Source organism: Cladosporium halotolerans (assembly GCF_011745625.1).
Source record: "Cladosporium halotolerans strain TM138-S3 chromosome Unknown Sca5, whole genome shotgun sequence".
NCBI classification, from domain to species: Eukaryota; Fungi; Ascomycota; class Dothideomycetes; order Cladosporiales; family Cladosporiaceae; genus Cladosporium; species Cladosporium halotolerans.
Genome location: NW_027191456.1, coordinates 809,787 through 837,571, shown reverse-complemented (window position 1 = coordinate 837,571; position 27,785 = coordinate 809,787). Strand labels below are relative to the sequence as shown.

Genomic DNA, 27,785 nt, shown 5'->3' with positions numbered 1-27,785 from the left:
GACAACGTTATGAACCTTGCTAATAAGATTTCTACAGATAATGATTGGCATTCGGAGCTCTTAGCAAGCACATTGTAGAACATGCAGATAGTGTACAACGCTTGCACCTAGTGAGGTTCAGCAACCGCTACACCCAGAAGTACGCAGCACAACACCTTATTTATCGATCGATCAAACATCGTTAGAGCGTAGTTAGGGATCGCGCTTCTTTCCCCCTTGCTTGATGGCCCACGATTCGAGTATCGTCCCGCAACGGTTCACACTATGTCAAGTTGTAAACCTTGAGTTATGTTTGTCATTTCGCTACTTGACTTGCATTTGAGATACAACGAAGGGAGCCGTCCACACCCAGAGATTGTCCCCAGTTCCTCACACGACGAGAGTTCGAACCTTGTCACCAGCCGCTATGCTTTCGCGGCCCTTGACAGAATTGCAGCCACGCACACCCGAGGGTCTTTCCCTCTCTTTGACGGGGATGTTGAATGACATATCAGTGGATGGAGGCCCAAATATGTGGTGAATAATTGTTTCAGCAAACGTTACGCTTATTTTTTTAGGGTTAGGGTTAGGGTCTAACTGCTTAGGGACGCTCGCCGCACGTGGCAGTCCAAACCCCCGAGCGCGACATGTTGACAGCGGGCATCGGTCAAAGAGGCAGCCATGCCCAAAGATGATATTCCACCTCGAACCTCCATGACGCAGACTGCCGGCGGCCCTCCAGCGGCCACATGGTCACAGCAACAACAAAGCAGCATCTTCCGAATTCCTCCCCCACTCAAGCGAGTGTTCGACAAGTTTCCGCTCGTCCAATATGGCGAGAACGAGCTTCCGTTGAGAGCATCTAGGCAGAAAGATCAGCATGTGCTGCACGTGTTCACTACATTAGAGGATGCAAAGAAGGGAAGACCAAGTTTCAACCCAGGATGTTTAAAATGGCAGGTGAGGATTATGCCGGGTACAATCGCGAAGTAATGAGGCTAAACCGTGAATGGTACAGGCCTACCTGAACTTCTCGGGGTTGGAATACAGCACGATTCCATCAAGTAATCATGGATCGCCGTCCGGAATCTTGCCATTCATGCAGCCTGCTGCACAAGCGAAAGAGTCATCGACTATACCTGACGCTGTCCCAAGCAACAAGCTCAGGAAATGGGCAACTACCCAGACATCAAAAGCGACAGAAGAGTCAGAAGATCTGCGCTACGAATCATATGCCTCCTTGGTGAACAACGCTTTGCGAAAAGCATGGGTGTGTCGGCCTGATCAAGCGCTGAGACTAGGATTTCTCACTAATCACGAACAGCTTTACCAACTATATCTTCACCCTTCCAATGCTTCTCTTGTCCACAAGCTTTACGTCGCACCTTGCTCTTCAACGTTACCCGTCCAACTCGCAATATACCACCAGCTGAGAGATGCGGCGGAAAGCGAGCTCTGCAAATCCTCTTACTCCAACACTGTATCAGAGGAGGATATCATACGGGATGCTAGAAGTGCATTCTCCGCGCTGTCAGAACTCTTGGGAGAAGGCGAGTGGTTTTTCAGCCAGTCGCAGCCCAGCATGCTTGATGCGAGCATCTTCGCGTACACTCATCTCATTCTAGACGAGGAGCTGCCCTGGGGTTCCAACGGCCTCGCAACACAAATTGCACAGCATCAAAATCTGGTGAACCATCGCAACAGAGTACTAGATCAGTACTTCTAGCGACCTCCACTCTGTAACCGTAGCTTCCTTGATCATTCCTTGTTCAATGCAAAATCATCTCAGATGAGAACACTACCGTCCGATGGCGGTGTCAGCTGCGCCCAGTCAACCCATTCCAGCCCATCTGCAAGGAGCTCCGAAAAGTCCAGGTCTTCTTGCTGCGGCCATTCGGCCCAGTCGTCCAGTAGCTCGCCTGAAAGAAACATTTCTACCCCGTCGAACTCAGTGGGTAGTGCCGCTTCTGCCTTTGCCTCTTCATTTCCACCCCTAGCGGCTGCGTTCTTTACCTCCTGTTCTGCAATTGTCTTCCGCCATCCAGCAATAATGCTGCAAAGACTCTTTACCAGCTTCGCTCCAGAAGCATAGATGCTTCCCTTTGCAATGGCGTCGGCGTAGCCACCTGCGGCATCCATGCCCTCAAGACGCTTGGCTACATCTTGAAGTAGTAGCAAGTGGACATCAACGTTGGGATGCAGGCCGCCCCATCCTTTGAGACGAGTCGCATTGTTTTCTACAATCTCCCTGCAGGTAGATAGGAGGACGCTGACAATCGGCACAGAAGGGGGCGTGTAAGGAACGCCCCTCAGGTAATATGTATCCGCGGTAGTGATAAAGTCTCGCAAGATTTGCTCTTGTTTGGCGAAGCGCGGGTCGCCGTACTTGGCGATGAATGATGATACCGAAGTGGGGTCGTTGAGCGTGTGGTGTTTTGTCGTGAGATTTGAAATGATCTCGGAACTGACCTGCATGGCTTCGTCAGGCGTGACCTCTCGGTCGGCGCCCGGTGGCCTTAAGCCTGACATGAGGCCGTAGAATATACACAAGCCTGAGATGCGGACATGAGAAGCGTTCAGATCTGTCGTACGGAGCTGGATGATTGCTCTGATCTCTTGGTCGACACAAGGGTTATCATTCCGATCACACCTCTTCAAAAGCTGTTTGATGTATTCCTTATGTTTCTCACACTTTTCGTCATGCGAATCTATGAGCTTGGCTAGAGCTGATAGGTCTAGCCATCTCTGTTTTGCCATGACAGCAGCTTGCATTTCGATGCTGGCGCTGGTGAGGTGATGGTACATGAAAAGTACCGCGGGCGGAAGGGCAACAGCATCGACGGCCCTTTTGACCGCGGCCAGGATCTTCCTCGCTTCAGGCAAAGGACTAGACTGCTCAGTGACTGCTTTCATGACATATCCGTCAATGATAGACTCCAGCATCACCCACATGCACCACTGCAAAGCCTCCAGCACGGCCTTGAGCAGTATAACAGTGTTTAGGTCCTCTTTTCCATTGAGCATCGCTTGCAATCGGTCAGCTGCAGCGTCATACCCCAACTTCTGAGCGATATTCTTCGCCAGGGTAGCACTCAAGCTACCTTTGATGGATCTAGAAGCAACGCTTCGCCCAGTCGCGAGGGCTAGCGGTTTGTAAGAGTTGATCAATTCCAGGACGAAGAGTGCATGCTCGTCAACCGGCAAGTCAAACAACAGGGCTTGACACGAGGAATGCACCAAAGCTTGAAGCTCCCGCCACAAAGTATGCGAGGATTGATGGCTTTGGGAAGGCACGTCAAGTGAGATCAGGCAAAGCATTGCGAAGAGAGCCTTCGTAGACTGCAGTCCGTCTCCTCTGCTAAGCAGTTTCTGTCGTAGTTGCTGGAGGGTCGGCAAATACGGAGAATGAAGGCGATGCCAGACTAGGCTGCAAACCCGTCAGATTTCTGATCATGCTACGATTAGGGCTCCCACGTGGTGATTCTATTGCGCCCACGACTGTCGCCCTCTCTTGACCAAAATGATACTTACCGATCGTCCAGAGATGTAGTCAACTCCCCATCCAACATTTCGGTCCAATCAATTGATGCATCCACATGCAGCCCGAAGGCACGAGTTGCGAATCGCGCATCTCTCGAAATCAGAGCCGAAAACAGATGCGTGGAATCCATCAATGCTTCAAATACTTCTCGCTTACTTGGCTTCGCCCTCGACGGTAGCGAGAGCACTGTGTCGATATCATTCACCTCGGCCCTCAGATCCGAGAGCACAAAGTCTTGGACGTCGGGATCGTCGTACTCCAAACCTTGACTGACGCTTCCCTCTGCGGGCGCCTCATCCTCGATTTTGGTCTGCTCGGGCCGACGACGCTTTTGTGACGGCCTGCCGAGAACGGTTTTGTCGACGACACAATCCAAGCCTTGTTGTTGACATCGCATGCAGGCTCGTTCTGGTGGCTGCGGAGTCTGCGAGGGTTCAATCTCGACGTCTTCGGGAAGGCTGCATTTGATCTTGCGGGAGCGACAGTTGAGACAGATGAGTTTCGCATAGCTTCCGCGCGGCTGACGGGCTGAGATCTCACGGAACATCTTTTATTGGTCGAGTCCTGTTCTTCGGTTTGGCAGCAAAGGCAGGATCCAATTTCGGGCATTTGACGTGAGAGCTAGCAGGCAGTCGAACGTGACAGGTCTTCCAGGTGAGCCCCAAGGTGTTTGCGCTTCATATATGTTGAGTCCCAAATACCCTTCACTTGATCAGACGTCGCTTAGATTTTACCCTGTTCCCTTCTGGTCAGCGACGAGTTTGGAGGTTACAGCTCATATCGGATGGCCAGCTGAGGGACATGTCAGGCGGCGATCAGCCACCAGCCTTGGCATCACGACGGGCGGATTAATGTTTCTCATACCCTCGATTATTGACTTTTCTTGATTGAGCAGCTCATCGTGAATTTCTATATCGGTAATACCCATGAGTACTTTAGGTTTCTCACAACGGCGTCCGTCCCCGCGACTAAACCCGTGTATGGCGATCTTAACACCATCATAGCTGCCCGAGAGGATACTCATCAGGAATGTTCCCTACATTCGGCACAATAGTTGGCACGCTTGTGTAGTTTCGCACGTTCACGCGCTGTCTTGCCCAGGACGGTGTTTTCCTCACCCGTCCAAGCTGTTCGATCTGATACGCAATCTGGAGCAGCTTCTGCTCCGTCCACTGCCTGCCCAATATCTCCATCCCAATCGGAACGCCATCAGGGGCAGTATCTGTAGCAGGGCTAAATCCCGCAGGCACCGTGACAACAGGACTGCCCGTCAACGCGGCAAGGATGCCGTTACGACCGCTTTGAGAAGGCGAACCAAGCTTGACCACAAGGTTCTTCTGTTCCGGGTAGATTAAAGCGTCTAGATGGCTCGCTACGAAAGTCTTCTGGAGAGCCAAAGTCAGGTTCTGGATGCCAGCGAGTGCTGTGTCATAGCTCGCGTTGGAGGTAGAAGATACAAGCGATGTTGTTACATATTCGTAGCCCGAAGGTAGCACGAGGAACTTGTCGCTGGCGTATAGTTCCTCCGTCGAATTGGGATGGATACCGGAAAGCAATGGCTTTTGAAGGTATTTGGTCAGCTCCTCGCGATACTCGTACCGCTGAACATCGAGGGCGCTGATGATTTTGTTGGCATCGTATATGGTGTCGTTGATGGGCACTACCGTAGCTCCTGCACGGCGTATCTTTTCAACTTGCATTCTCATCGCGTCGTTCACCGGCGTTGTCTCGTCCGAAGCTGTGCGATTGAAGAACCCTTCCAAGAGACCAAATCGCAAGCCCTTCAGTGAACCTGCACTGAGCGAGGAGCCATAGTCGGTCCCTTTGATACCGGCCGGAACCAGAGCTGTGACATTGTCGTCTGCGTCGTATTTTCCCTCAGCCATGACAGTAAGGGCAGTCGCAACGTCTTGAACGCAGCGTGCAATCGGTCCAATGGTATCTTGTGTGTACGAGATTGGGATCACACCTGCCCTGCTGATTAATCCCCTCGTAGGCCGAAGGCTCCACAAGCTATTTGCACTAGCTGGACTTCGCAGACTGTTGACTGTATCTGTACCAGTGCCCCATACTGCAAAGGAAGCCGCGATTGCCGCGCCGGTGCCACCTGAACTTCCGCCTGGCGTCCGCATTAAGTCGTACGGATTGATAGTCTGGCCGCCGAGAGAAGAGACGCTGATTCCTTCGAGGGCCAACTCATGAAGGTTTGTCTTGCCGAGAATGATGGCGCCAGCGTTCTTGAACGCTGCGACTGAAGGTGCATCAACCGTCGGCTGTGAATGTGCCATGTCGGCATTGGCGCCTGTTGTTGGCATGAATGAGGTGTCAAAGTTGTCCTTTAGCAATATAGGAATGCCGAAAAGGCGTCCATAGGTGCCATTGTTGGCTGCAAGCTTCTTGTCACAATCGTCTGCATCTTCCAGAGCGTAGGGGTTTAGTGCAATGATGGCATTAGTTCGGTTGTTGAGAGACTCGATACGAGATATAAAGGACTCGACAATCTCGCGACAAGTCGTCAAACCAGTGTATAGATCATGATGCGTGGAGGCGATCGTGGCTTCTAGTGGATCAAAGGCAGCAGTGCTGGGGGCCAATGCAAGCGTGGCAGCTAGCAGTTCGACGATGCGCATGATGGGGTACCCTGAATATCGTGAGACTGGCAAGGCGAAGTATGAGCAGGCGAATCGAACGTTTTATGCGAACATATACTGAAATGGCCGTTCTCGGGTTACATATCTGCAATGACATATTTAAGCTTGGCTACCTTGGCTGTCGATAGATAAGAGTTGCAGGGGTGGCAGCCCGACTTCGGCTGATTCGATGTTTACCATATAATAATTGCCGCGCGGAAATGTCGCGACAAGAGCACGGCCGGCATCAAGCGTTGATGCCTCTTGTCCATAGAGTGGACGGGCCACCGCTTGCCTTGCCTATAATTTAGGCATTCATCCTGAGGATGGAGCGGCTCGTGCGGCTCGTGCACATGTAAAAGCAGCTTTTGATTGACTTTCATGCTTCAAGACTGCTCGCGCGACTCTTTAGCCTTCGGTTGTGGCCGCTAAGCCTGCTGGTACACGGCGCTGCCTCCTGCCCATCTGAGAGAATGTAGCGGTTCTCAAATCTGGGCATTGTTTGCGGCCGCGCGCATCCTATAGCTGTGTCGTCGCTTGATCGATGGCCAATTGCGCGTATGAGCAATGCCAGAAACCTCGTCTCATCATATGTCGTCGTTCGGTCATGGGCCGATGGCTTGGTTTAGCCTCATGCTCCGCCAACAGTCGATCCGATCATCCCTTGTTCCACACCTTGCACTCCTTCTAGGTCTTCAAGTCCTTTTTCATGCAGAACATCAACGTCCAATTCTTCCATGACTTGTACGACAACATTCAAAGATTCGAAGAAGCCGTTCACAGCGACGCGAAGCATGCGGTTTGTAGTGGCCTTATACTCTGTTCTGAGGATAGTCCTTCCTTCCACATCTCCAACTTCTTCTCCAGCAGCGTTGACGAGGGAGAATGACCGCCGGACAAGAGGTGAGAGTTCTTCATCGACTGAGAGCGATTTGAGGGTTGCTTCTGCGAGGCGGTTCGTGGGAAAAGGCGTGTTTATGGTGCTGGCGAGGGGTCAGCGCGCAGTTTCGCATGACAAAACAGCAATATCGGATCCGTACAGCGTGCATGGAAACTCCGCACCGGTTCCCGCCATGATATCTGTCGTAGCGCTGCTTTTGTCGGTTTCGCTAGGATGTTGCTCGACAACTGATGACATAGTGAGGCAGAGAAACTGGTCAGGGAGCTGCAGCCCGGAGCGGGACACCTCCGCTCGCGTGGCACGAACACCGCGAAAACTCCCAGCCCGGAAGGAAGGATCCCTCTAACATCCAAATATCATGCACCTAGTCCACAATCGCCATACCTAGGTAGATATCCCCACGATTCCAGTGAACGCTGTCTCCATAATTTCGGGGCGGCTTCTAGAGAAGCCCATGGAGCACGGATAATCCTCCTCCGGACCGCGTTCAAAGACACTGATGCCACTTACGGCCTGAAATGGCTTGGTCGCCTATTGTAGTACAAGCGACTTCAGAACGTCCTAGCATTTCATCTAAGGAACCCGAGTTTGCCGAAAACTGCAGCTTACAACATTGGCAACACGCTAGGTCACTGCCAGACCTTCGGTTCCGTCTAACAACGGCTTCCGCGGACATCCATTCCGAGGCTGCGTGCGGCTCGCTCTTGAGTTGATGACTTCCAGTGGCCACTAGTATGCTGTATGAAGTTTTTGTCAAAGCCTTTTTGCCGCTTGATGCCGCTCTAGATATCAATGCTTACTCCACTATATCGCGTGGTCACACTTCTTAGCCAGATGAGGCAAACATGACTTGCAACCAAGCAAACCCTGCTTCTATGGCGGGCCGTCTGAGTTTCTATTGTATGTAAGTACGCTGTCCAAGCCTCAGATACTCATATGAATCGGACATCCAGAGTGTAGCATTCGTCGCATTCTCTGGAAAGGAACAGTGCAGCATGAATTGGTAAAGAAATGCGTTCTTCATCAGAGCCATGCGTGATCAGCGCCTCTTTCTTGTTCTGTTTACTGGTCGTCGTATTCTTATTGCACACTGCTGCTTCGAAAGGCGATGTCTTAGGGCATGTCACTGTTGAATCGGCTGAACGTCACCTCCAGGTCCAACAAGATGGAAAAATTAATGGCGAATGGCCACACCTCGTGTTCAAGAGTTCCCAGCTTAGGCCGCCAGCGCTTCGAACCACCGGAAAGCCTTCAGATCAGGCTGGGCAATATCTTTTCATGACCCCAAAAGGGCCTCACCGAGAAAGTAGCAAGCCCGTGGTCTACACTTTGGATGGCGATTTGGTCTTCGTTGACGAAAGACACGATCACGTTTCAGATCTCAAGCCACAGACATATCGCAACGAGGCGTGCTTGACCTTCTCTCACGGTTACTCGACTGGCGCGCCCAATCCCGGACATGGCTATGGCAAGATGGTTTTTCTTGACAACGAGTATCAAGAATTCGAATTCGATCTAAATGCCACCATGACTTCTCTCGTCGACGATGCGCCGGGCAATCTGGACTTTCACGAGCATATTATGACCAGCTCTGACACAATATATGTCACTGCATACAACAACACTCCCTACGATCTATCACCTCTGGGTGGACCCAAGCACGGATGGCTTGCCAACAGTCTCTTTTTCGAAATCGATCCGCTCACTGGCCATGTAATCTCATCTTGGAGCGCTATCAATCATATACCTCTTGCGCATTCTCGCTTGCCGTTGCCATCATACATGGGGGATGGCACGAAGAAGGCACCTTTCGACCATTTCCACATAAACTCCATACAGCCACTTGGTGCGGACCGGCTATTGATAAACAGTCGACACACGTGGTGCAGCTACGTACTCGACCGCGTGAGCGGCAGGGTCTTGCAGACGATCGACGGCCATGAGCATGGTTTTAGTTGGGCGCATCACGCGAGAGCCCACAACCTGACAAAGGATGGTACTTTCAAGATGACTTTGTTCGACAATCATAATATGAAAGACGACAAAGGCCGAAATTATACACAGGGGTTGCTGCTTGAGGTTGACCAGAAAGAAGGGAGTTCCAGAGTAATACAACCTTTCAATACGAGCTTTTACGCCGACAGCCAAGGTTCACTTCAGGCACTGCCCAACGGAAATTTCTTGCTTGGCGGTGGCAGAGTTCCACTGATAATTGAGTATGATGCCGCCGGTGGTGTCGTCTGGAAGGCACGCTTCGAAGAAAAGGAACGCGGTTACAGCTACAGGACATTCCGAGGCGCGTGGTTCGGCACGCCGAGAGACTGGCATCCTGTTGTGGCGGTCGAGAATGGAACAGCCTATGTCAGTTGGAACGGAGCGACGGATGTAAAATCTTGGAATCTCTATGTCAATGGAAAGTTCCGTGGCGTCGCAAGCAAGATGGGTTTCGAGACGAAGATCCAATTAAGAGGCTGGAAAGAGGAGGATTGCGTGAGTGTTGGTGCCGTGCAGGATGGCAAAGAAGTTCGCAGGTCGAATACAGCGTGTTAGGAGTTCCCTCACTGCAGGCTTCCGATGTTCATGTGTAGTAATCAGACAGCTCAGACCAGGCTTTTCCAATTCATGAATACATTTCGCACTGCCAATCCTCTCGTCGCTATTGCATTGTCCCGTATCTCGCCCGGATCAGCGGCAAGATCCGCCTCCGCAACGGCGTCCGATCCGATTGACAGCAACGAGCTCATCACGCGGCTTCGACCTCGATCAATGACGCTCCTCCTACGTCGTTGCGTGGAGCATTCGATGTCCCTGGCCCGATGCCTGTAGATTGTAACTGAGCATTACACCATTGTTTGTGTTTGGATTTGTAGGTCTCTCTCAATTTCATCTTCACAAAAATCAAAGCATCACCGTCAATATCCAGCAAGCAACACGCCGCAACCATGTCCAACAGCCTGACCTTTTCCCGCCGCGCTGCGACCAGCGCCCTCCGCAACACCAACGCCGTTTCAAAGCCTCTTGCCGCACGCACTTTCAGCATAGTCGCGTCCAGACAAGCTGGCAATTACGAGGTCAAGACGGACAAGTACCCAGACTCGCAACACACGACGCGTAAGGATGACCGTCTGGACGTGCAGACCGACAACAGCAAGGGCGGCAGAGAGTGAGTGATCGACTCTCATTGGGACCATAGAGAACATGGCTAACGATATCGCAGGGGCCGCGAACAGGACGTAGGCGGATCTGCGACGCGTGAGAAGGACGAGAGGAGCTCTAAGAGCAGGGCGAAGCAGGAGTTCCCTGAGTCGCCCGTACAGATTGGTATGGAGGATGAGAGGGGCGGTAAGGGACACTGAAGGGAGCAATAAGGTGATCTGTTTGCATTGGTATTATTCGATTGCAAGGAGATGGCTGTTTTGCCACGCATTGTAGGATACAAGCATTATAAGAAATGCCGTTTGTTTCAAGCTCACGACCACTTTCCAGAGTTACCGATTCCCTTCCGACGTGAGGGATATTGACATTCTCCAAGTGTCTTCGCCTCAGGAAAGCTCGAATGACCCCGTGTCGGTCATCTTCAGTTGAAGGCAGAGGACGCCCTACCCAAGCACTTACTTTTCTCTCATCCCATCGACTTGTCTTCAGCCCCGGCCTCCTGCTTCTTGTAGCTCAGGGTGTGGAAGAACGCTTTCAGGCCGCGCGAGGTAAAGCCACCGCTCTTCGGGAGCATCTTCTCAAGCGCCTCTCTGGTCGAGGCCATCAGCTCCTCCGCAGCTGGCATGTTGTAATGGAACTCCATCTTGCCCGCCTTGCGATCCTCAAGCGTGACGTGGATGACGACCGCGGTGTCGGCTTTTACGAACAGGATCTTTCTCAGCCTGATGACGTGCTTGCCTAGGTGTTTCATCCATCCGTTGAAAATGGCTTGGCTGTCCGATTTGCCGAAGATGACGATGAAGTCGTTCGCCGAGAAGAAGAGTGGTTTCGCTTGCCTGTGGACCTCGCGCGAGACAAGCAAGAGCGGCGGGTGGGCTTCGGTTGTTGGGAAATACGGCGGGACTCGCAAGACAATTGTCGCGCGCAAGGCGTAGGAGAAGATGCGGTCGCGGAGCTCTTGCGGGAGGGTCATGAGGGTGACCTTTCTTGGTAGTGACCCTGGCTTCTTGACCGGATGGAAGGTCTTCGCACCCTTGGTGTTGTTGCTTGTGAGAGCTTTGATGTTGCTGAGCAGCATATTGCCGTTGCTGGTCGCGGCTTTGTTTCCGGCTGCAAGTTGGTTGTCGATGGGATTAGTCTCCCTTTTCAGGATCTTCATCGGTGGGACAAAACGCGGTTCGAAGCTGCGGGTGGTCGGCGCGCCCATGCCTCTTCCCTTACCCTTTCCTTTTCCTGGTCCCGTCTCCGACTTGTCTGCCACAGCTGCCGTTGCCTTGCCCGCCACCTTGGGAGCTGCACCGGGAATGGAAAATTCACGACTGGGATAGGGAGCTTGATACACCGACATTGTGTTAGGCAACAGCGGCGTTGAATCGGCCGGGTCTGTTTTGGGCGTTGGCTGCAGGAGCGCTTCTGGGCGCACGTCAGTAAGTGAGTGAAGTGAAGTTAGCGTCACATGTGACATACTACGCCAATCCATGGTTGCAGTGACGTTAAGGCGGTATTTGATGTGAACAGAGCTCAGTGAGCGGGTGAATGAGGAAGCAGAAATAGTTGTGAACTGATGTCAGGTCAACAAATGAGGGCGAGTAAGATAGGAGGCTAGTCTTGATGTGGCAGCAACCGCAAAACATATTGAGCGTAACTGCGTGCGCACTCATTAGGCAGGCGCGACCGGTTGTATGAAACAGCATCCGATTCTGAGGAAAATCACACACAGCTCATATCCCAATCCCCATTCTACAACTTATCCAACCAAAACAGCTCCGAAGCCTCCATAATCTCCTTCCAAACAGTCCTCCACTCCTCTGCCCCCAACCCCTCCTCCTCCCTCCTCCCAGCCCTCACCCTCCTCCAAAACCCCCCCAACCGCACCGCCAATTTCTTCCCAATCCCCCCAAACCCCTCCAACCCAACCCACCCACCACGCACATCAAAACAAATCTCCCCGCCCAAATCCACGCACCCCTCCTCTGTGATCAACCACCCTAGCTCAACAAGCACCACCAACCTCCTCACTCTCCTCGCACCCTAGTCTCCCAGAACCTCCACCCACCGCCCAAACGCCTTCTCGCGAAAAGCGACACCCCCAAGGCGCGCGGAGAAAGTCCCCGTCCGGTAGAGTTCAGCGAGCGCCTCTGCGCGCAGGCCGGAGCAGGTGTGTAGGACGCCGCAGCGCAGGCGCCATTTCGTGAGCGTGCGGTCGGCGTGGTAAAAGCCTGTGGGAATGGAGGCGCTGGAGAGTTTGTGCGCGTGCGGGTCGATGCTGATGGTGCCGGATGGGTCGGCGGCGTCGGTGAGGACGTGGGAGAGGATTTGGAGGCGGAGCTCGGTGGGGAGCGTCATGAGGGTTGGGGGCGTGGGGTGTTGCTGTTGTTCTCCTTGCGCGGTGGGGTTGGTGGTGGAGAGGGTGAGGGGGTTGTTGGTTGAGGGGTGTTGGGATGCCATTGGGAAGGTGTTGTTCATGCTATGGCTTGGTCTTGAACGAGTGGGCCGTTTGATCGCAGTATTGTCTTGTCGACTGGCGAGGGTAGCGCTGGCTGTATTCCTTGAGTTGATGATGGTCGATGCAAGTTCGGATAGTGCTAGATGACAATGGAACAGAAGGAGTGCGCGAGTTGCCAGTCAATTTATTCGCTCCTTGAGGCAACGGGCTGCTTTTGACTTTGCATGTGAGGACACGCCAACCTACCTCTCTTTGGCTTTGGTCGGTCACTTGGGATATGAGGGCATATCCTCAAAGTATGTTCGGGCTCAACCCAGTCTCCAAGCCTCATGTATGCCTCACTGTCAGGAGATGACCCAAAAAACCGGGTGAGTTGATCTGATCAAACCATATTCTCATAAAAGAAGCTCTATGCACCATAACCTAGTGTACACAGCTCCTGGTCGTCTCGCAGGGCTATCAAAGCATTAATAAACTAAAGGAGAAAGGTGTGTGGGTATCAAGACGTGTCACCTAGGAAAAGAGAAAGGAAGGAAGAAAGCCACCCAATGAAAGTCGTCCGCCCAGCTCTGCGCCGAAAATTGAAATCAGAACATCTCGCCGTCCCGCTCAAGCCTGAACGGGCTCTGCTCCTCTTGCGGAGTCTTGTACTCCTCACAAGGCGTCTGCGCTTCCTCTTCTGCGTCGTCGTTGCCAGCCTCGTCGATCTCTCGGACGCCGCCCGTGGTGCTGCCTGAGAAACGGCTGATGAACATAGTTTTCCTTGGCGTGTCTTCAGGGCTGCCACCGCGGCTCTCTGTCTCACGGAGCAGCTCTCGCAGTCGTGTAGAAGCCACGGTCGCTTCGTGCGAGAGCATGTAGCTGCTCCTGTGGCTGTAACTCGTGGTGGAGACTTGTTGTTGGAGATCCTGGATCTCGGTGTGCAGAGCGCGCATTTGGTGCTCCAAGCGACGGCGAGCAGACCTCTCGTCGGCGAGCATTTGATAGAGCGATTTGAAGGCGACGTTTGGGTTCGTGGTGATAAGGTTGGATGGCTTTCGCGGAGGGGTTGATGGGCGAAGGAACGTGGGTGACGCCTCGGGAGAGTAGTTGTCGCTCTGGTTAGGCAGAGGAGGCACTGGCGGACACTCGGCGATAGGCGACCGAGGGTGTGGTGCAGTCGCTGGTCGAGGGGCTTCAACCTCGGGCTGCAGGTCATCTCGTGCATAATTCGTTGGTACGTGGAGGTCGTCTGCGAGCATGCTTGGGGTGCGGTAACTCTTGCGCTGATCTGCCGTCGACGGATTGTCACCTACGATCACCGTCCGCCGGTTGCGATCGGCTTGTAGCTTCTGCAATGAGCGCTGGAAGAATTGCACGTTCGCCTCTAGTTGAGCGACACGATCTTCGAGATCCCGTGACGTGCGCGCTTCGAGCCTGGAGTTGCTGCCGAAGTGTAGAGGCGTGCTTCCGTCGAGCGTTCTCAGGGTGTCCTGGCGCGAGTGGGAGGTGGTTTGCATACCACGAGGGCTCTCAGCCGATCGTGCCGTGGGCGACAACGGGCGCTGCTCGTCGTCTCTCGACCTCTGCCATTTGTCGTCACGCTCTTGCTCTTCAGGCGGAGGCACCGAGAACGGGACCATGAAACCGCTCGCTCTCAGAACACTGCCCTGGTAGCTTTCACGCCAAAACCGGATCTCTTCGCTTCTCTTGCGTTCAGGCTCGCTGGCAACACCGCTATCTCTGGTGGGTATGCCGCTAACACTTCTTGACCTTCTCTTATCTTTTACGCCGCTTATCGCGACGCCGATCTCCGAGGCGGGTCCTGGTCGAACGAGCTCTGCACTTGCTCTTGCGGGCATCGGTGGAGTCTCCGACTTTTTGGCCGCGGCGGCGATCGCTAGGGCGTCGTCACCAGCGATCAAAATGCTCGGTAAGGTCTTGCGCCGGCGAAGGGAGGGTCCTGGTGCAGCGAATGGGCTGCTGATGTCCAGTGGCTTCAGCCTTGCGCTCTTGGGGAACTCGACGGCATACGGTGAGCGAACTTTAGTGTTGTGGATTTGCGGTATTTCGATATGTAGGGGTGCTGAAAGTGCACGATGAGGGGCTTGGTCTTCCCTCTCACGATCGGTATCAGGCAACTCTCGCGGAGCAGGAAGCATCCCAGGCGGTTCGCTCTTGTGGTATTTGTGCCGTGGAGGTGTTGCTTGATGCGGTTCTGGTGGAAAGACCCGGCTGGATCTGCTTCTACCAAAGATCTTGCGCACGACATTCCGGAGAGATCCCTTTCGTTGGCTAGCGGTGACCGGCCTGTAATCAGCATTGAGGCGGACCTCGTGGAAGGTTGCCCCATTAGTGTCGATGGTGCTCGTCGTTATGGGACGAGGCTGTTTGCTGATGCTGTCAGATCGAATCTTCACCAGAGATCTCTTCTTGTGCAGAGTGGGCTTCGGGGTGGATTCGAACTGGATCCCTCCAAGGGAACCGTTATGAGAGTGATCCATTGGGAGCTAAGTCTTGAAGATCCATGCAGTCTTGGCTTGTCTCGGATCTCACGACGAAGACAATGTCTTAACGTTCAACTTTGGAAAAGAGATATCGCAGAGAACTGTAAAGACTGTGGGACAACATCCAGGGTCAATGAGTGACGGCTTTTCGAAGCGTATGGACTGACGATCAGGGATTTGGAATCGAGACCCGTGCCGACCAGCGGAGTAAGACGGGCAGCTCTGCAATATTACAGACGGTTAAAGCAGGATGCTAAATGGAGAGGTGAAGACCATCGAGAAGCGTGCGTTTGCAGTGGGGTTCCAGATAAGACGTGAACCAGTGGTCCAGGCGGGATATTGGCAGACGAGCCAGGTGTTATGCCGCGAGCATGTATAAGAGCTGTGGCCAGGTGGAGAAGGTCAGGGTGTAGTCGCGCGAGCCACTTAAGCCGAGGGAAGAGAATGTTTCAGATTGCGCCGCACAGGCGATCGCATCGCCGTGAAAGAAGGAAGAGAGCCGGGGCGGCGAGGGAAAGCGACAAGGAATGGGCTGGCCGCGGTCGTCCTGCCACGGGACTCAAGTACCTGATGTACCAGCTGGAGTGGGTGTTCGGAGGGCAAAGAGAGTTCAGGCCCCGGCCAACGAGCAGCGCGCAACGGGCGCCAGGTTGGAGTGCGGATGAGCAACAAACGCCTTTCGGGCCTAGGCGATGCGGTGTGTATCATGGACTCGCTCCATCGGCGCGGGTGGGCGAGGGCCAGCTCATGCAACGCCTGGAGCGGTGCCGCATGAGGTGGAGGCAGGGCAAACCCCCTTGCCGCCTTGAAATGCACCAGCGGATTAGGTGCAGCCGCCCGGCGCGCTACTGCGTGCTCGCCGACCAATCCGGCTGCGGCTCTTGAGCCTGAATGCCTCGTGCCCTCCCAAGTCAGCTGCGCGTAGGTTTGCGAGCCTGGAGAGCCTTTGCCATTGCGATGCACATCAGCGAGATCCAAGCGAGGCCGACGGCGGGCCCGCGAGCCGAAGAGCGTTGAACGGTACGCACCCGCGCCGGCTGCATCTCCGGGGCGGCGGGCGAGGACGAGCCTTGGGGGGCAGCGCGAGTAATCATGCAGCACCTGCTACTGAGCAGTGGAGGCCCGGCGGTCGCTCGCGCGTGCTACTGCTATCAACGACAGACGGCGCGCGCCCGAAACGACGCCGAAACGACGTTCGTGCCTGATGCTCGCCAGGGATCGTCTGCCGGTGCGCTCGTCATTGGCCTGCGCGCACTCGCCTCTGCAATGCGAAACTAGTGCGTCTTATGTCAATCTATTATTGCTGCAGGTACCTGCGTAGCGTGGGCAGTTTCTCTCGGCAAGAACATGCAGAGGCACGACGCGCCGGCGCATGGCGTCTGTAGGTCAGTTGCGTGGCCCAGACACGCATCGGCTGCGTTGACTTCGCCAGCTCCCACGGTTCGCTTCCGTCACGCTCCGCCGTTGCTCATGCACGCGGCAAAACGTCGCTATGCGTGCCGCAACGGAGTATTGCCAGCGACAATGTAAGCATGGGCAGCCTGCTGTGCCGTATGATGACCCGTATCCTGTCTCTAGCCTTCGCTTATCCTTGTACACGTGCATCAAATTGCGAGTCGAGCGCAAAGCCACGCCACACACCCACTACTTTTAGCCCCATCTCCCCTCCGCACCACTATCGCCGCCCCATCTCACACTTTGGTGCTCGTGCCCTGGCCAGCGAACGTCGCCGAAGCGGGGCGTGCGTCCGATCAGCCATTGATGGCGCAAAAGCGGGCGTGCCAATGCTGGTGATGGAAACCCTACCTGATGCCCGCCGCAGAATCGTACTACCTTCGGCACATCTCATTGGAAGGCTCCACGACGGTCAGAATGGAGTCTGTTGATCCTCATTGACACCATTGGGACGATCGTACGTGGTACGCCCACTCCAGTGCTCTCAACGACGATTCTCGTTCCCAGGCTTCCGGTCAACGGTTTACGGGCGATGCCAGCATGCCTCTGAATCGTACGGCAAAGTCTAGTTCGATAGACCAAAGAGGCGGTCGATAGTCAGCCCGATCCAACGGTTGTCCAGGGCGAGCTTGAGTCGGGCGCGGCTATGTCGCGATGCACATGTCAACGGTCGTGTCGACTACCTGTATGGGGAAAGCGCTCGGCCATCCCTCCGCAACAATGGCCGCGCGACAGTTTGCGCAAGTCATGTGCGACCGCCGGGCGACGAGGTGTAGCTTTTGCGATCTTCATTCGCCGACAACTCCCCTGAAACATGCCTCTGCACAACACCCTCATGCGCGGCAAACACACCGCTTATGTGCAGGTGAAAGCAATCGGCAGCGCAACGAGGGTGGCTCGGCTCGTAGGCATATTATTGACATCCTATAACGCACCAGCACGCGCATGGCAGGTGGTCGTATTTGTGGCGCTTTTGACATCTAACGATGGCCCTGAATGGTGATCATCCGCCAGCGCCAGTAGTCCTGCATGCACCCCTGACAGCGTGCATACAGCGCACCCTCCCGTCGGTTCTCGGCGCGAGGGCTTGATACTATGCTTTGTTCGCTTCCTGAAAAGTCGAATACAGACGCACCGTGCGCAGTGCCTATCTCAAAGTAGGCCCGCCATCGCTTGGCTATTACTCGATGCCATGAGCGCATCCTGTGGTGCGGTCATCGGCAAGCGGCCGTGCTTCAATAGTGGCCTTGGACAAGGATTCGGTACTGCTGCCGAGCTCCTTCGCCGTGGAGGTGTGCGTCTGACGGTCGCCGAGGGTTACACGCACAGTCCTGCAATTTAATCCAGTGTAACTGTGCGCATGCGGGGCTTGCCATGATGCATACACATAATTGATTTTGTGTGACCTCACTCGAGAGCTTTGTAAGTGCGCTCTCTCAGTGGCAGTAGGTCCTGTGCGCCTTGTGTCGATGGGCGCAGGTAGGAGCAGATGGGCGTGTGGGGAGAGCGCCCCTCGGCTCACTTGCCCAGATAAGCCGTCGACCTCACGCCTCGCTGGGTGTGTCCGCAGTGTTCCGATTTGCGCCAAATTGAGCCCTCGACCGCACGATACGGCACCATGGCTTAAAGATAGCGTCGGCTTGCATTGAGCTATGTATATAAATTTTGTTTGTTGCTATGCCGTCATCAATTGGCCGGGATGGCCGAGTGGTTATGGCGCGTGACTCAAGTTAGCAGACTTCACATGCTGCGACTTTCCTGCTCAATACAGGAAGCATTCTCGTAGGGTTTCCCTGCGTGGGTTCGAATCCCACTCCCGGCAACAATTTTTTACGCATTTTTTCGTTATTTCTAACGTCGATTTGCACTCGCAATTGAGGAGAACATTTTTCCGTCTCGTCTTTTTTCAGACCTCAAAATGATACGGGCTGGGTATATGAGGGTCGCGTCGTAGTAACCATGCAGAGTATGGTCTTGTCTTTGCAGGCATCTGATCTGTGAGCATGCCGCGCTCGATTGAGCTCGGCTTGCTCGGCATGCTGTGTTTCCCTCGTCGGTAGCTGCTCATTTCGACCTCCGAAGCGTGATGTCCAACTTGGAGCGGAAGATCACATCAGCGAGTATAGCAGGCTCGTAGACATAAACAGTAAATAATGTGTACTTTATTGCATGATATCTGTAGGCATCACGACGGATCCAGTCCTGCACGATCGATGCTGTTGTTTGCGATTATCAAGACATTGAGGTGTGATATCGGGATCAGTGACCCACTGTGTTCTCTTAGGAGTATTCTCGATCGTACGATCAGTTATTATCGTAATCGTTTCCCTGCGTCCTGGCCATCATGGCCGATATCTCTGTGGGACTCATCACCGTCGATTGCTCCGAGTTTGCTCGCTGAGATGAACCTGACGCATACCTCGCTCGCGCCCCCACGGTGAGCTCTCATTGAGACAGTCAATCACATAGATAGGCCACGCTCTGACATCTGTTCTTGAGGCGTATGCGGTCCTTCTTCTACGGCGAGGGAGCATTTTCAACCCCTGTGATGTTGTACATACTTGGAAGAGAATATTAGGGTTACTAGGGTTAGGGTCGTCATGAACTCATCGTCTTCGGAGATTATCTAGAAGAGCAAGAGAGACGTATGAAACAGTATTAACACTGAAATAGTATGATGTCGAATTGAAGTGGATGGAGGAAGGCTAGGCTCGACGGGAAAGGAGCAGTGTGGGAGCAGATGCCGGCAGTCGTTATTGGTCGGGAGGAGAAGGTGACAACGACTCCACAGAGGGATGTGCAGTGGAAAATCGAAGAGCGGTGGGCCATATGGACTAGGAACACAGGTAAAACTACTCATCACGAACCATCAAAGAACAATGCTTCAAAGTACGATTATGATCAACAACATGAGCTAACTAGAGTCCCTCGCGGAAGTCTGCAAGCAAATCATTGAACATGTCCCTCTTCCTCTATGCGACCCTCTCGCTTTCACAGCTTCAATAGATATTCTGAGCTCCCGTCACGTTACACTAATCTTCGTCAGAACTTCCCTCAGAATCTTCGTCAGAATCTACGTCAGAATCTTGATCAGGATCTTCGCTACGATCGTCAAACTCCTTCTGCCTTCCCCAACTCTTTCTGAACTCCCAATCTTCCTTTGCACCTTCGTCGGCATGATCCTTCGGGACCCACGTGTCGATCCATTTGTTGCCATCAGGGTCTTCTCCAGCCCATCTGATCTTGTAGTGGTTTTTGGATTCCGCCATAATGCCCCGAATGTCGTAAGGGTGATCCTCAAGGAAATTATAATTGCCAATGTGACCAGTGCGGCGCGTGGCTCTTGGGGCGCGAGCTCCGATAAGGACGACACGAGTGCTTTGGAATAGAGTTCTGGGTTTCCCTTTTGAGTCGTTTGGTGTTGTTTGATTGGATTGCGGAGATTTTCCGTGGCTCTTGGTCTTCTGCGTGACTAGAACGGACTCCTTTGGAGAATCAGCGTCCGGAGCCGTGGAAGTAGCAATTCGTCGTCTGGGTGTCCGAGACAGAGTAATGGATCGCTGTGCAAGGGCTGAGTAGGATTCCCCGAGCCCAGCCATGATGGCTGAATGATCAAGAACGGCTTGACGAAGCTTTCCCAAGAGCGATTATCATCCATCATGGCTAGCGAAAAATCAAGCAGGTGACGGCTGTGCTGTGAGTATCACCTTTTCAATTGTGTTTCACCCAAGTGGCTGAATAATTCAAGACAGACTCTGTCGTCCCGTCATCCGGAAGAGTATACCTGACGGTCAGCACAAAGCAGTTCGAGACATGTCGTCGACTGCCACGTCTTTGAAATGAGATCTTGATCCTCATATAAGAAGCTGGCTTTGATTGTGAGTACGCACTGTACATATCTCGTACACCCTGTCTCAAGTAAATAACAATGGACCCTCTTTCATCGCTTGTAACGCCAGACTCCCGTGCCATCTCCAACCAATAAGCCAGAAGAAATCACCGCCTGCACACAAGCAAGTTGAACAAGCTTACACCTTGACGGTCTGACCCATCTTGATAGCGAGCTTGTAAAGCTCGTCGTATGTCTCATTCCACTCCTTCTCGGCATCCTTGTCGGCACCCTTGCCCTGCTGGGGGGTGATCATGACCACACTCGTAGGCCTCTTTGTGCTACCAGCAGCACCGAGCTCCGCGCGGCTTTCCACGTAAAGGTAGGGAATGTTGTGATCCTCGCAAAGTACGGGAATGTGGCTGATGACGTCCATGGGGGAAATGTCGGCGGCCAGGATGACAATGCCGGGGGCAGAGCCGTTCGCGCTGGGGAGGGAGACAGGGGATTTGCGGATGGCCTTGACGCACTCCTTGACACCGCGCTTGAGAGCCTTGTTCTTTGCAGCTATCGTCATGGTCAGTAATTGCAATGCTTGCTCGGCTCGGAATTGAGGTCGGTCGCATACATTTCTTCACAGCCTTCATCACCTTCTTCTGCTGCTTGTCGTCCGCAAGCGGGTTCGCAAAAGGAACAAGCGCGCCCTTGGGCGTAGCAACGACCTCGTCATCGCCAGCCTCAACAACAGAGACGTCCATCACAGCGTCGCCCTCGGCGTCAACGGACTTGCGCTTCTTCTTCTTGTCCTTCTTTGCGGAGACATCCTCGCCCTCCTCCTCAGCCTTGCGCTTCTTCTCCTTCTTCTCCTTCTTCTCGCGGATGTCGTTCTCGGTCTTGGCCATTGTTGCGGTGTTCGGCGAGTATGTGCGTGTCTGTTTGAGCTCGGTTTGCGACGGGGCTGGAGTAGCTTTCTCAATTCGAACTTTTTGCTAGAGCTTCTCCGGGCGGAATTTCTGCAGCGCGCGCCTCAGGCATCAAACTGCTTGGCACCTCTCGCCTCACTCCGCGCGTGCAAGCTTCGGAGAGGCATCAGACAGATATGGCAGCTCAATTGACTAGGCATGCGTACGGGTGATTTTTGGTTGATGAGTACCTGAATTCAATCCATATATGGGACGATGCTGTTTGTTTGTCGTCCGTGGAAATCCGCTACTTTCTTTCGTGGTGAAGACTACTGAGGACTGCGCCGATGGCCCGCAGCTTTGGAATCCCAATATCAAGTGATTACGCCGCGATGCCGTACACGAGACCAGGACCCTTTGACGGGCAAGCTGTGCCGTTACCTGTGACAATACGACTGGTTCCTTGACTTCCTTGTCTTCACTGAGAGCTGACAGTAGGTACTCCATGGTACAGCAACCTTCATATCAATGAAGCGAATGAACAACGTCGTCATGTGACAATGTCACATGCTATGAGTAGCAGCGATCTGTGAACAGGAGCTTCTGCCACGCATATAAAGAGGAGACTCCCCTGCACATCCTCGCACTCTTGAATTCAACATTCACCGACAAACATTGCACTACCAACACAATGGCAGGCAACAAGAAGAAAAAGCCAACAATGTCCATCACCCAGCCTCCTCCAAGGGCCTCACTGACTGGAATTCCTCCAGAGCTGAGGAACACGATCTACCAGCACGTTGTTGAGGACGTTGAAGAAGTCAGCATCTCCATTCGCCAGCTCACGAAACCCGAGCCAGAAGACAGCCATCTGAGTGTCAACGACTGTTTGCGTCAGTCTCTCTCCAAGCATCCTCTCAGCCAGACCTGCCGTCAGCTTCGCGCAGAATTCGATCCCATCCACAAACACAAGGCTCTCATCACCGGGGTGAAAAGGTACAACTTCGACGCCGAGAATTACGAAGTTGACTGTCTAGAGGATCTGGCTGAAGTGCTCTCGAAGACTCTGCTTCACTCTCTGAGCGAAAAAACCAAGCATGGCTTTCGCGTCCGCTTTCTGCTCGATAACGGCGCACTGGAGTCCGTCTTGGAACTCGAGAAGCGCGCGAGCACCCCAGGTAGAATTTCATCAGGCTTACAGAAGCTTGGATCTGTCACGAAAATGAACGTCTGTCACCTGAATGTTGTTCTCCTCTTCCGGCGTAAGACCACGCCACTGGCGGCAAAACGAGCCTGTCTCACGCACAAAGACGAGCAGAACACCATGAGGGCCCTGAAAAATTTACATAAAACCGTGAAAAGGATTTCAAGGGAACGTCGCTTGGGGTACACAGACGACGCAGACCTGGCGCATTGGCTGTGCCTCGTCCATGGACAAGCGCATCGGTCGCATCGACGCGAACAAGAAGTTGCACGTGCAATCGAATCACGCAAGAAAATCGAAATTGCGCACACGAAAAAGATCAAAAACGAGCTGAGCAAGGCACTGGAAGGGAAATCGCAAATGGAGAAATTAGTCACTCTCGAAGAGTTCCTTGATGGAGCTTGAACAGTGAGACACGACCTAAGCAGCATGCAGAACTTGCAACATCATGAGCTCATTGGCGTGCAAACCCTTTCGATGGCCGGATCACCTTATGTATAAGAACAGTTATGATCACCACAAGATGCCCGATGGCAGACAGGAACGAGCCAGGAAAATTGATACAGAATACCAGCCATGAGCCATTGTGGCTCTCGAACGGCACCGCGTTGGACGGCAATATCAGTGTCAAAGTGGCATGGGTATATTGAAGTGCGGTCAAAAGGATGCCGTAGGTAGCCTGCAATGGGTCTGCAATGACAGCGGTATAACAACTACTGGATGGCGTCATCTAGATCAGTTGCAGTCTAGTTGATAGCGGCAGGCTCAACAGCACCAGGGTTGACAACTCCAGCATCAAGCGTACTCCAAGGGCTCAATGATCGTCTGTGGGAGCGCTGGAAAGAAGCATAAATATCAGCCCTGTTGCTTAGAATTCCAAATTCACACTGAGGGTATATCCAAAACTGCTACAAATCAATCATGCGGACTTGCCTTCACGATGACTCTTTCTACGTCCCTTACCCATCGCCGCCGCCTCCAAAGTCCCTTCTTGTCCATTCCATTCCCCTCTTCCCACCCGCTCTTGGGGATAGACTTTACTCTCTGCTTCTTCTGGCTCCCGATGCTGGTCGGTAAATCCAGACTTTCGGCCGGTATGTCGTAAACCCAACGTTCGCCCTCAGTCTCAATCTCAACGCCAGTGATGATTCGCCGTTCCACCCATTCGCGACTGTAAAGGTCGAGAGACCATTTCTTGTCTTTCCACTTCCATCCAGTAGGCGGCTGCACTTCCTCAAAGAACTGTGTCCCTTTCGCTCTCGCGCCTGCTATTCGAGATGGAGAAAGCGGATCGTAAGGTGATGGGGAGAAGAGCCATGATTCCCATGTGCCAGATGATTCATGATGTCTTTGGAGCTCGAAGATTTCCACTTGCCTTACTTCGGCGGGCTCGTCCAGGATGATGTCTCGCTCGACCCAGTCGCGGATCCAGGCTTGCAAACCCTCGAAAGTGTGGTGAAAGTGCTTCTGATTCTCAGTTGAGAAGATTATGCTCTGCGCATTCGGATGGCAAGAACAAACTGCCGCCCAGCCTCCGAGGAGTGCCACAGCACGCCAGGGCATGAGGTGGCTGGCGATGAAGGCTGCGATGGATAGAACAAACAGCACAAGGTAGAGCTCAGAGCTCACGCCCTCGTCGCTGAAGTTGGTGTACGGCGTAACATACTCGTTCGCCGCATCGTGCATGCGGGAAAAGTCTTCCATGCAGTTTTGTAGGTCTCGCATGTTTCGAAAGAAATCTTTGCTTAGCTCGGGAGCAGGCTTCACACGTGAAGGAGGCGCGATGGGCGGTCCGAAATATCTAGAGTCCAGCCTAAGCTCATTTTCGGCGACTGGGTGTCTTGCGAGGAAGGATGGCAGCATGATGAAGAAGAGAGTAGCGACAAGAGGGATCAAAGGAAGAAGCTCCGGGTCCAGGCATACGAGCGTATAGATCGCGAGAAAGCTCAGTGTAGCAGTTGGTTGCTTCCAGGTAAACAGCCGAATCAGTCTGTTTTGGAAGACGAAGACGATACCAATTCTTGCGTTGAAGCGGCGGAAATTACCACTCATCATGCCAACGCTGAAGTTCGGTCTGTCCACATATTGCCTACTCCTTCTATCCTTTGGCTTCCCATCATCTTGTGCGTTTTCGTTCTCGCTCAGCTCCTCAGGCGGGATAATCTGGGACATGAGGCCGTTGAAGAGCCGCTCCTGTATACTCGGCGCGTACGGCGAGCCATGATCGGTCACCAAGCGGTCTTTGATCTTTGACGCGTGCTCTTTCATTCGATCGCGGCGACCGCCTGGCTTAAGCTGAAGCGGGTCTGTGTCGGAGAGGTCGGCGCTGTTCTGGGATGCGTGCGAGGGGATGCGGAGGACTGGGATGGTCTCGTCACGGTTGACGATGGCCTCGCCATCCTGATCGTCCATGTTGTGTGTGGTAAAACTGGGTGCTGCGAGCGCAGCGAGATGTGCCGCTATCACATGGCCTGGTGTGTGTGTGTGTGTGTCGGTCGTGAATGAGGTCACCCAGCCAGGCAGGCATGTGAAAGACCGAAGCCAGAGACGAGCTGCACCCCACATCTGCACGTCATGCGGGCATCTGAAGAGCATCAAAACATCCACTCATGATTTTCATCCCACACCCATCAACTCTTCTGACTTTTTACACCGCTTCCGAGACCGTAGGTAGCTTCGATATCGACAGCATGGCGCCAACAGATATTGCCACTTTCGCTACCTCACAGCTCTCACTTCTCGATGTCGAACATGGCGCTGAGATCGAAGAGACCGCTATCCTCACATCTACCCATGCTCCCACTGTCCTCCAGCGTGCGGGACTAGCGCTACTGAACCTGCACATAGCAAATCAGCGTACTGGTTTCGCAGGGAAGACGCAACTAGAGCTCGCCCTCGACCCTGCCATCACCAGTGGCGATCTCCCCGAACATGGCCTTCGTCCCGGTGACCTGTGCGCCGTGGCCGAGCAGCCTAAAGGCAGCGAGAAGAAACGCGATCGCGAAGTAATCGAAGCGAAGAAAGTCACTGGTGTCGTGCAGCGCGTGCGACGCGAAGACATCTCCGTAGCCCTGGACAAGGAAGACGCAGAGATTCCATCCGGCGGCAAACTATGGCTGTACGTGCAGCCCGTAAAAGACCTCTCACACGGAGGGACAGGTAGGCTGATAGATAGAACTCTCCTTACAGTGTCAAACTTGCCAACGAAACCACACACAAACGCCTCACGCAGACGATGAATCGTCTGCAAAAGCTCACCCCTTCCTCAACCTCTCCCTTAACCCAAGTCCTCTTCAACCAAGCAACACCCACACCAATCTCACCCTCAGACCTCTCGGCCCCGATAAAATACACCAACGACTCCCTCAACCCCTCCCAACAAGCCGCAATCCAACACGCGCTCGCCTCGCGCGAAATCTCCCTCATCCACGGCCCACCCGGCACCGGCAAAACGCACACGCTCATCGAGCTAATCCTCCAACTAATCTCCCGCGGCTCACGCATCCTCGTCTGCGGCCCGTCCAACATCTCCGTCGACAACATCGTCGAGCGCCTCGCGCCGCACAAAGTCCCCATGGTCCGCCTGGGCCACCCCGCACGCCTCCTCCCCGGCGTCCTGGAGCACAGCCTCGACGTGCTGTCGCAGAGCAGCGATGCCGCGGGGATTGTGCGCGACATCCGTGGCGAGATGGACAAGAAGCAGGCGTCGGTGCGGAAGACGAAGAATGGCAGGGAGAGGAAGGCGATTTGGACGGAGATGAAGGAGCTGCGGAAGGAGTTCCGGCAGAGGGAGAATCGGGTTGTGGCGGAGTTGTTGAAGGGGAGCAAGGTGGTGCTGGCGACTTTGCATGGGTCTGGGGGGAACTTAATCAAGGATGAGGAGTTTGATGTTGTCATTATTGATGAAGCGAGTCAGGCGTTGGAAGCGCAGTGCTGGATCCCTGTGATGGGTGTCAAGGGCGTGCAGAAGTTGGTGCTGGCTGGAGATCATTTGCAGCTGCCACCGACGATAAAGAGCTCGAATATGAAGAGTGGCGCAGGAGCGGCTGTTGAGCAAGGCCTGGTGAAGAACATGGAGGGACTGAAAGTCGATGGGAAGAAGAGCGAGGATGACGTGAAGCTGGAAACGACCATGTTTGACCGCCTGTTGAAATTGTACGGCGACGGCATCAAACGCATGTTGACGACACAGTACCGCATGCACGAGGATATTAATGCTTTCCCTTCGGAAGCGCTATACAACAATGAGCTTGTGTCGGCTGACGCTGTCAAGTCTCGCTTACTCACAGATTTGCCCTACGAAGTGGAAGAAACCGACGACACAAGCGTGCCACTCGTGTACTATGATACTCAGGGTGGCGACTTCCCGGAACAGATTGAAGACGACGAAGGTGGCGCGAAAGGCAAGTCTGCGCTCCTGGCGGACAGCAAGATCAACGAAAATGAGGCCGCGCTCGTCCGTCTACACGTGAGCAAGCTCGTTGCGGCCGGCGTGAGAGAGGAAGATATTGCGGTGATCACACCTTACAATGGACAGCTTGGCGTTGTGCGCGACCAAATGAAGGAGAAGCATCCTGGAGTCGAGTTAGGCAGTGTGGACGGATTCCAAGGTAGAGAGAAGGAGGCTGTCGTTGTGAGCTTGGTGAGAAGCAATCCGGAGCGGGAGGTCGGGTTCTTGGCTGAGAAGAGACGTTTGAATGGTAAGTCATCAAGCTTCCTTGAACCGAGAAGTGAAAGCTGACGAGTCGGTGTACAGTGGCTATGACCCGTCCGAGACGGCACCTCTGTGTGGTCGGCGACTCAGAAACGGTGAGCAGAGGTTCGAAATTCTTGAAGAACTGGATGGCCTTCTTGGAAGAGAAGGCTGATTTACGCTACCCTGATCTGGGAGAGCTGCAGTCTGGTAATTGAGAAAATTTCGAAGCTACTGGCTTAATGCTACCGGCATAGTGCCTGGAGTGACCCTCGAAGGGGAGAGATTACCGCAATTCACCACACACGGCTACCTAGGTATCTAGTCTGAGGTAGCTTGTCATGCCGGCCTATCAGCGATGCGCTGGGAATCATGAATCTACTACAAGTCAATCATATGGCAGTGCAGAATCGCATACTAGCAAAACCTCGCCTGGTCCTTGGACGTAGCACCATGGTTGCTCATTGAGGACGAGACGGTAACAGTCAAAAGATTATTATTATCACAGAGGGGTAGAACCTCAACAAAAGCTCAGTAAGCCCTTGCCCTGATAGCTCAGTTGG

General features: G+C 53.7%; 11 protein-coding genes across 11 annotated transcripts; 4 read left to right on the top strand and 7 right to left on the bottom strand.

Moving 5' to 3' along the window:
- Nucleotides 1-617: 617 nt before the first annotated feature.
- WHR41_02208 (uncharacterized protein) lies at nt 618-1,777 on the top strand. The gene is made up of 3 exons (XM_069370814.1): nt 618-939; nt 998-1,249; nt 1,304-1,777. Exons 1-3 carry the CDS (start codon nt 661-663, stop codon nt 1,703-1,705), a joined length of 933 nt encoding a protein of 310 aa, XP_069232147.1. The 5' UTR covers nt 618-660; the 3' UTR covers nt 1,706-1,777.
- Nucleotides 1,765-4,267, bottom strand: WHR41_02207 (uncharacterized protein; the record flags this gene model as incomplete). Its single annotated transcript, XM_069370813.1, has 2 exons — nt 3,511-4,267; nt 1,765-3,406 (listed from the first exon to the last, which is right to left on the bottom strand). The coding sequence occupies exons 1-2, from the start codon at nt 4,065-4,067 to the stop codon at nt 1,765-1,767; spliced, it is 2,199 nt and encodes a 732-aa protein (XP_069232416.1). The 5' UTR covers nt 4,068-4,267.
- A 251-nt stretch (nt 4,268-4,518) lies between these two features.
- Nucleotides 4,519-6,150, bottom strand: WHR41_02206 (uncharacterized protein; the record flags this gene model as incomplete). Its single annotated transcript, XM_069370812.1, has 1 exon — nt 4,519-6,150. One exon carries the CDS (start codon nt 6,148-6,150, stop codon nt 4,519-4,521), a length of 1,632 nt encoding a protein of 543 aa, XP_069232415.1.
- Nucleotides 6,151-6,211: 61 nt separating this feature from the next.
- WHR41_02205 (uncharacterized protein) lies at nt 6,212-7,417 on the bottom strand. The gene is made up of 2 exons (XM_069370811.1): nt 7,191-7,417; nt 6,212-7,133 (listed from the first exon to the last, which is right to left on the bottom strand). The coding sequence occupies exons 1-2, from the start codon at nt 7,286-7,288 to the stop codon at nt 6,782-6,784; spliced, it is 450 nt and encodes a 149-aa protein (XP_069232418.1). The 5' UTR covers nt 7,289-7,417; the 3' UTR covers nt 6,212-6,781.
- A 2,425-nt stretch (nt 7,418-9,842) lies between these two features.
- WHR41_02204 (uncharacterized protein) lies at nt 9,843-10,523 on the top strand. Its single transcript, XM_069370810.1, has 2 exons — nt 9,843-10,214; nt 10,269-10,523. Exons 1-2 carry the CDS (start codon nt 9,994-9,996, stop codon nt 10,405-10,407), a joined length of 360 nt encoding a protein of 119 aa, XP_069232417.1. The 5' UTR covers nt 9,843-9,993; the 3' UTR covers nt 10,408-10,523.
- Nucleotides 10,524-13,240: 2,717 nt separating this feature from the next.
- Nucleotides 13,241-15,136, bottom strand: WHR41_02203 (uncharacterized protein; the record flags this gene model as incomplete). Its single annotated transcript, XM_069370809.1, has 1 exon — nt 13,241-15,136. The coding sequence occupies one exon, from the start codon at nt 15,134-15,136 to the stop codon at nt 13,241-13,243; it is 1,896 nt and encodes a 631-aa protein (XP_069232419.1).
- Nucleotides 15,137-19,585: 4,449 nt separating this feature from the next.
- WHR41_02202 (uncharacterized protein) lies at nt 19,586-20,193 on the bottom strand (the record flags this gene model as incomplete). The annotated part of the gene is made up of 1 exon (XM_069370808.1): nt 19,586-20,193. The coding sequence occupies one exon, from the start codon at nt 20,191-20,193 to the stop codon at nt 19,627-19,629; it is 567 nt and encodes a 188-aa protein (XP_069232149.1). The 3' UTR covers nt 19,586-19,626.
- A 246-nt stretch (nt 20,194-20,439) lies between these two features.
- Nucleotides 20,440-21,367, bottom strand: WHR41_02201 (40S ribosomal eS12 domain-containing protein). Its single transcript, XM_069370807.1, has 2 exons — nt 21,052-21,367; nt 20,440-20,990 (listed from the first exon to the last, which is right to left on the bottom strand). The coding sequence occupies exons 1-2, from the start codon at nt 21,323-21,325 to the stop codon at nt 20,623-20,625; spliced, it is 642 nt and encodes a 213-aa protein (XP_069232354.1). The 5' UTR covers nt 21,326-21,367; the 3' UTR covers nt 20,440-20,622.
- Nucleotides 21,368-22,016: 649 nt separating this feature from the next.
- On the top strand, nt 22,017-22,934 carry WHR41_02200 (uncharacterized protein; the record flags this gene model as incomplete). Its single annotated transcript, XM_069370806.1, has 1 exon — nt 22,017-22,934. The coding sequence occupies one exon, from the start codon at nt 22,017-22,019 to the stop codon at nt 22,932-22,934; it is 918 nt and encodes a 305-aa protein (XP_069232150.1).
- A 341-nt stretch (nt 22,935-23,275) lies between these two features.
- On the bottom strand, nt 23,276-24,941 carry WHR41_02199 (uncharacterized protein; the record flags this gene model as incomplete). The annotated part of the gene is made up of 2 exons (XM_069370805.1): nt 23,276-23,365; nt 23,463-24,941. The coding sequence occupies 2 exons, from the start codon at nt 24,939-24,941 to the stop codon at nt 23,276-23,278; spliced, it is 1,569 nt and encodes a 522-aa protein (XP_069232392.1).
- A 206-nt stretch (nt 24,942-25,147) lies between these two features.
- Nucleotides 25,148-27,743, top strand: WHR41_02198 (uncharacterized protein). The gene is made up of 3 exons (XM_069370804.1): nt 25,148-25,647; nt 25,719-27,229; nt 27,286-27,743. Exons 1-3 carry the CDS (start codon nt 25,220-25,222, stop codon nt 27,438-27,440), a joined length of 2,094 nt encoding a protein of 697 aa, XP_069232391.1. The 5' UTR covers nt 25,148-25,219; the 3' UTR covers nt 27,441-27,743.
- The last annotated feature ends 42 nt before the right edge of the window (nt 27,744-27,785 follow it).

Coding starts and splice junctions, on each gene's coding strand:
- WHR41_02198 (XM_069370804.1), top strand. CDS start 25,220: ATGGCGCCAACAGATATTGCCACTTTCGCTACCTCACAGCTCTCACTT. Junction 25,648..25,718: donor TCCGGCGGCAAACTATGGCT/GTACGTGCAGCC, acceptor CTCTCCTTACAG/TGTCAAACTTGCCAACGAAA. Junction 27,230..27,285: donor TGAGAAGAGACGTTTGAATG/GTAAGTCATCAA, acceptor GTCGGTGTACAG/TGGCTATGACCCGTCCGAGA.
- WHR41_02201 (XM_069370807.1), bottom strand. CDS start 21,325: ATGGCCAAGACCGAGAACGACATCCGCGAGAAGAAGGAGAAGAAGGAG. Junction 20,991..21,051: donor GATGAAGGCTGTGAAGAAAT/GTATGCGACCGA, acceptor CCATGACGATAG/CTGCAAAGAACAAGGCTCTC.
- WHR41_02208 (XM_069370814.1), top strand. CDS start 661: ATGCCCAAAGATGATATTCCACCTCGAACCTCCATGACGCAGACTGCC. Junction 940..997: donor CAGGATGTTTAAAATGGCAG/GTGAGGATTATG, acceptor TGAATGGTACAG/GCCTACCTGAACTTCTCGGG. Junction 1,250..1,303: donor ACGCTTTGCGAAAAGCATGG/GTGTGTCGGCCT, acceptor AATCACGAACAG/CTTTACCAACTATATCTTCA.
- WHR41_02205 (XM_069370811.1), bottom strand. CDS start 7,288: ATGTCATCAGTTGTCGAGCAACATCCTAGCGAAACCGACAAAAGCAGC. Junction 7,134..7,190: donor GCGGAGTTTCCATGCACGCT/GTACGGATCCGA, acceptor ACCCCTCGCCAG/CACCATAAACACGCCTTTTC.
- WHR41_02204 (XM_069370810.1), top strand. CDS start 9,994: ATGTCCAACAGCCTGACCTTTTCCCGCCGCGCTGCGACCAGCGCCCTC. Junction 10,215..10,268: donor AACAGCAAGGGCGGCAGAGA/GTGAGTGATCGA, acceptor ACGATATCGCAG/GGGCCGCGAACAGGACGTAG.